The sequence below is a fragment of the Cicer arietinum genome, chromosome 6 (assembly GCF_000331145.2).
Source record: "Cicer arietinum cultivar CDC Frontier isolate Library 1 chromosome 6, Cicar.CDCFrontier_v2.0, whole genome shotgun sequence".
NCBI lineage: Eukaryota > Viridiplantae > Streptophyta > Magnoliopsida > Fabales > Fabaceae > Cicer > Cicer arietinum.
In genome coordinates, this window is record NC_021165.2 from 47,113,987 (window position 1) to 47,119,481 (window position 5,495).

At 31.5% G+C, this 5,495-nt stretch overlaps 1 protein-coding gene across 1 annotated transcript; it reads left to right on the forward strand.

Annotated features, from left to right (window-relative positions):
* The first annotated feature begins 1,461 nt into the window (after nucleotides 1–1,461).
* On the forward strand, nucleotides 1,462–3,346 carry LOC101492294 (cationic peroxidase 1-like). Its single transcript, XM_004514496.4, has 4 exons — nucleotides 1,462–1,778; nucleotides 2,046–2,237; nucleotides 2,385–2,547; nucleotides 2,633–3,346. The coding sequence occupies exons 1-4, from the start codon at nucleotides 1,533–1,535 to the stop codon at nucleotides 3,016–3,018; spliced, it is 987 nt and encodes a 328-aa protein (XP_004514553.1). The 5' UTR covers nucleotides 1,462–1,532; the 3' UTR covers nucleotides 3,019–3,346.
* Nucleotides 3,347–5,495: the final 2,149 nt, after the last annotated feature.

The following is a 5,495-nucleotide window of genomic DNA, read 5'->3' on the forward strand; positions in this document are numbered from 1 at the left end:
ATTTAATTGAGAACGACGTATCAATTTTCTTTGGTATACAAAGTGTTCCTTATTCAATCAAGACAAATTATATTACTATGCCTATGTCAATAATATAGCATCTAGATTAGACTAGCACGAAGAATTATATTCTTAGCAAAAATGTTGACATCAAGAAGTTTTAGCACAAGCTATCTAAAGGATTGGAGTGTTAGCTCCAAGATATTGAAGAGAAGTGTCAGCTCTGGTATTATTTTGCTCACAAGTCACTAGTTTATTGTTAAATTAGTTTGTTGGATTTATATGAAATTTTGATGTTATTTCTTGACTTGGAATTTGAATCTTCTTTTCAAATAGGTTATAATGATGAAAGCCGCGATGAAAAGAACTACAAGACTTCTTGAAATGAGTTTCAAATCTTATTTTCTAGAAAAACTATGGTGTAAAAAGTAGGAAACTTTAGGTGTGGTTGTTTCTTTTAATTATTGCGAGGGTGATAGTCTAATCTAGATGCTATATTATTGACATAGGCATAGTAATATAATTTGTCTTGATTAAACTCAATTAAATTTATTTTGAAGTTTTATATTATTCTTATAAGTTTTATCATGGGAAGTAAATGAAACTGGATGATTCTCTACTAAAATTTATATTTAATCCACTTTTTTTAAGTGTGTATAAATTAGTAACTAATGTTAAAAAATAATAAAATTGGTAACATTTTTTATATGTTACTAATGATTTTAAAAATTTTACAAAAAAAAAAAAAATTAAAGCGTAACATTTTCTGAATGTTACTAAAGATACTCAAAAGTGTTGCCAAAACTATTTTTGTAACATGGGCTTAATCTAACACTCGCTAAAGTGTTACTAAATTTATATAGCAACATTTGACGATGATTTAGCAACATTTTTATATGGTGAAGTTATATGAATATCATGAGAGCCAGATGTGAAATAGCGTGGGAGATGAAAGATTGAATATTTTCATCCAATTATTTCATAATATGAAAAATTGTAAAATACAACTGTAATGATATGCTTACAAAAATGAAACTATATATTTCAAATCCCAATTTGTGAAATTTATGCCCATAAATCATAGGTGCGCTATATATAGTAATTCTGGAAATTTGAAGACAACATAATTCATTCTTGATGATATGTAATTAACATTTTCGGACAACAAATACTTTATAAGACTGCATTTACCTATAATGAAGGGTACAAATAATTATTTTTATTTATTTAAGCAGAGAGGCATCCACCCCAAAATGTGCAAAAAACTAGAAAGTCAACTAGTTTAGCACAATCCAGCTAACATTATCGCATGAAATCAAAATTGAATATAAAAAAATCACAGTAATGGATGTCCACAATGTTCATTAATGTAATCATACAGAGTTTCTTAATCCTCCTAAAAAAAGTAATGCAATTAATATATAATTGCTTCATGTATATAAAAGGTGACACATTTCATTAACCAAGTACAAATAACAAACATCTTTTGTCCCCCCAATAAACATTGAGAGTTCCTACTTAGTAATACTAACATGGCTTTTAAACTCACAATATGTTTATTGATATGTCTTATTGGGATAGTGTCAGCTACAAATACAATTACTTCAGCAACTAATTATGTGTCTTCTTATATACCTGATATTTATAGTACTACGATCCTTGCGAAGTGTCCTTTGGCTCTGTATACCATTAAGACAGAAATAAATAAGGCTGTAAGTAAAGAGAATCGCATGGGTGCATCTTTACTCCGTCTTCATTTCCATGACTGCTTTGTCCAAGTAAGCGTTCATATCTTATAATTCTACGGCTCAATTGATTTTACATCTAAAAAATTGATTTTGACATATTTCGTTGTTCTTATAAAAAAGAAAATAAATAAATAAATTAGAACGATTAAAATCCAAAAAATTATTTTTGTTACAACTATGTAGAAAAATATATTACATAGAGACAGGAAACTCAAGTGTTCAAGCCATAAACAAAAAAAACAAAAAATAGCAGCTATTATTGTAAAATTTGTTCATATTCTTGTTTGATTATTGAAGGGGTGTGATGCATCAGTATTGTTAAAGGATACCCCCAAATTCAAGGGCGAACAAGGTGCCTTACCCAATGTGAATTCTCTGAGGGGTTTTGATGTGATTGAGAATATCAAAGCCAAATTAGAGGCATTGTGCCCATACACTGTTTCTTGTGCAGATATCTTAGCCGTTGCAGCCAGAGATTCTGTTGTAGCGGTAAGTATTATTTTTACTACTAGCTCTGTTTTTAACTATAAGAAACAAATTACATGTATTTATATTTTTACTTATATTTAGTTTACAATTCAATTTTAGTATAAGTTGTTACTGAAGAGTACTGATGGATGATAAATATATTCTCAGCTTGGTGGACCTAGTTGGGCAGTTCGGTTGGGAAGAAGAGACTCAACAACTGCAAGTTTTGGTGGTACTTTTGATTTACCAGCTCCCTTTCATGATCTTAAAAACCTTACTATTACTTTCCAAAAGAAGGGTTTCTCTGTCGATGAAATGGTTGCTTTATCAGGTATATAAATAAATGGTTGCTTTGCATCATCATTCACATGATCTTCTCTATATATATTGAACAATTTGAATACATTTTTGTTCAGGTGCTCACTCAATAGGCCAAGCAAAATGCTCCCTCTTCCGATCAAGAATTTACAACGAAACCAATATTGACGGAAATTACGCAAAATCATTGCAAGCAATTTGTCCAAAGAAAGGTGGTGATAGCAACAGTTCTCCTTTGGATCCAACTCCAAACTTCTTCGACAATGCTTATTACAAAAATTTAGTGTACGAGAAGGGTCTTTTGCATTCTGATCAACAACTCTATATTAAAGGTGGTTACACTAATAAAAAAGTTTTAGATTATGCTTACAACCCAAAACTCTTCAACCTCGATTTCGCTAACGCCATGACTAAGATGGGAAATCTCAGTCCTCTAACTGGAAACAAAGGTCAGATCAGAAAAGTCTGCAGCAGAGTGAATTGAGTTTGTTGTTCTGACTACTAAATTCCCAAATGTGTTATTTGTTGGTCGATGAAGAGTTTTCGTTTCGAAATTTGTGTTAAGTATCAAGGGATTCTTTTTCAAGTTTTAAATAAGTGTGCTTCACGGGTACTTCTGAAGATGTTACTCATTTTAGGAGTACTTTTGTCTAAGCACGTTGTGGAGTTCTGATTCTAAAGTCTCTAGTGTTTGACAAGTAGTGTTTGTCATCTTAAGTTTACATTTTTGGGTATCAATTATTGTTTGATGAATATTCCATGTCATGTAATTTGTTTTTGGTATTTGAGAGTTATGAAATTATTTTATTATATATTGTATTCAATTGGAAATTTTCTATTTCAAATTAATTCTTAATGCTTTTGATTTTGCTTTTGATTTTGTTAAAAAGCAATTGTTGATATTTTTATTAGAAATTGAAGTCCCGAGCACAAGTAGAGCCTAGAAGATGCACATTACTGTTAGTTTCTTTAAATAAATTAGAAACATGAGATCACTTTTATTCAGTCAAAATATTGTTTCTCACACAATATATAAAAACGGAAAAGAGAAAAACAGTAGGACCACTTCTCCTTGAGGTTTTTTATGAACATTCCAAGCAACCTTCTAAACTTTTCAAACTTAACTCTTGGAAGAGATTTGGTCAATATATGAGAAACTTGAGTGTCCAAACAACAATGAGCGAGCTTGATCTCTTGATTTTTTATAGCTCCGTGTATAGTATGAAACTTCACTTGAATATGTTTGGTGATTTTCAGCAATAGCAATTGTTGATTTGCTATCACAATAAATCAAGGTTGCTTCCAGCTGTTGTATTCCCAAATGAAGTAGGATTTTCCTCAATCAAATAGCTTGATTGGTTGCTGCAGTTGCTGCTACATACTCTGTTTCAGCAGTAGATTTATCTGCAATTTCTTGCTTCCTTGAGTTCCATGAGAACATGTCAAAGCCTAAGGAAAAAGTATAACATGTAGTACTCTTCACGTCATCAATATTTTTCAACCCAATGACTATCAACATAGCCTATAAAAATTCCATTTTCACTTGTTTGTACCATATTTCAAATTGTGTAGTGCCCTTAACATATCTAAGCACCCTCTTTGGTACAACAAAATGTGTCTTGGTAGGACTCTGCATAAATCTTGAGAGTAAACTTGTTGCATAAATCAAGTCTAGATGAAGTAAGATAACGTGACATCCAATCAAGCTTCTATAAAGAGAATTATCAATGTTTTCAATTTCATATTCCTTTAAGAGCTTTAAATTTGACACCAAAGGAGTGAGGACAAATTTGCAACTTTTCATTCTAAATTTTCTTCAAAATTTCACGAGCATACTTCTCTTGATTCACAAAAATTCCATCCTCAGATTGTTGCACTTCCAAGCCTATAAAGTAGTTCATTTCTCTTAAGCTAGACATCTCAAATTAGTTTTTCATCTCCTTCATAAGTTTTTTTTTTTACTTTTTGTTGATTATTGCTTGTTACTAGCAAGTCCGACATACAAAGAGACAATTAAAGAACCAACATTCAACAACCTTTTGACATAAATAGTTGCATCATTTTCACTCCTCTTGAAGCCTTGATTGTGAAAGTCACAATCAATTTTATTGTACCAAGCTCTAGGGGTCTATTTTAGCCCATACAAAGCTTTATGAATCTTATACACCATTTCTTCTCTTTCTTTTACCAAAAACCCTTCATGTAAAGCAACATAAATTTCTTCACCAAGATTTCCATTCAAGAATGTTGATTTGACATCTAAATGCCAAATTTTTCACTTCATTTGTGCAACCAATGCTACATGAATTCGAATAGTATCCATTCTTGCTACCAATGCAATCTTTTATGTGTAATCAATTTCAAATTGTTGAACATAGCCTTTGACCCCAAGTCTGGTCTTGTATTTGTTGATGGATTCATCAAGGTTCATCTTTATCCTATAGACCCATTTAACTCCAATGACATGCTTGTCTTTAGACTCGTCAACTAGCTGCCATGTCTTATTCTTTTCAATGGTGGCCATATCCTCTTTCATATATTGGTTCCACTCCTCAACTTTACTAGCATCTTCAAAGTTAGTAGGTTCAATGAAAACACTATTACAATGTAGTCATCATCAACTTCTTCATCTTGATATTCCATTATGCTCTCAAAAAAAGGCAAAGTTGAATGCCTGCTAACTTGAGAGGTCTCCGAATTCCAATATGTATCTTCAACCACTATAACATCTCTATTAATAAAAAAAGAAAACTATGAATCAATTATATAGACTTTATAGCCCTTAGATTTTGAGCTATAGCCTTTAAAATTCCTCTTTCAACCTTTTCATCCAATTTGGTTATTTTCACTTCTGGTAAATGAGTGTAGCACAACAAACCAAACATCCCTAGATGCTTGATAGAAGGCTTGATTCGTCCCCTAACCTCAATAGATGTCATCCCCTCTATAGCCCTTGTAAGA

What these genes read in the sequence shown, in the direction of transcription:
- LOC101492294 (XM_004514496.4), top strand. Translation starts at nt 1,533, where the DNA reads ATGGCTTTTAAACTCACAATATGTTTATTGATATGTCTTATTGGGATA. An exon ending in CCAGAGATTCTGTTGTAGCG is followed by an intron (nt 2,238 to 2,384) that starts GTAAGTATTATT and finishes ATATATTCTCAG; the next exon opens with CTTGGTGGACCTAGTTGGGC. An exon ending in TGAAATGGTTGCTTTATCAG is followed by an intron (nt 2,548 to 2,632) that starts GTATATAAATAA and finishes ATTTTTGTTCAG; the next exon opens with GTGCTCACTCAATAGGCCAA.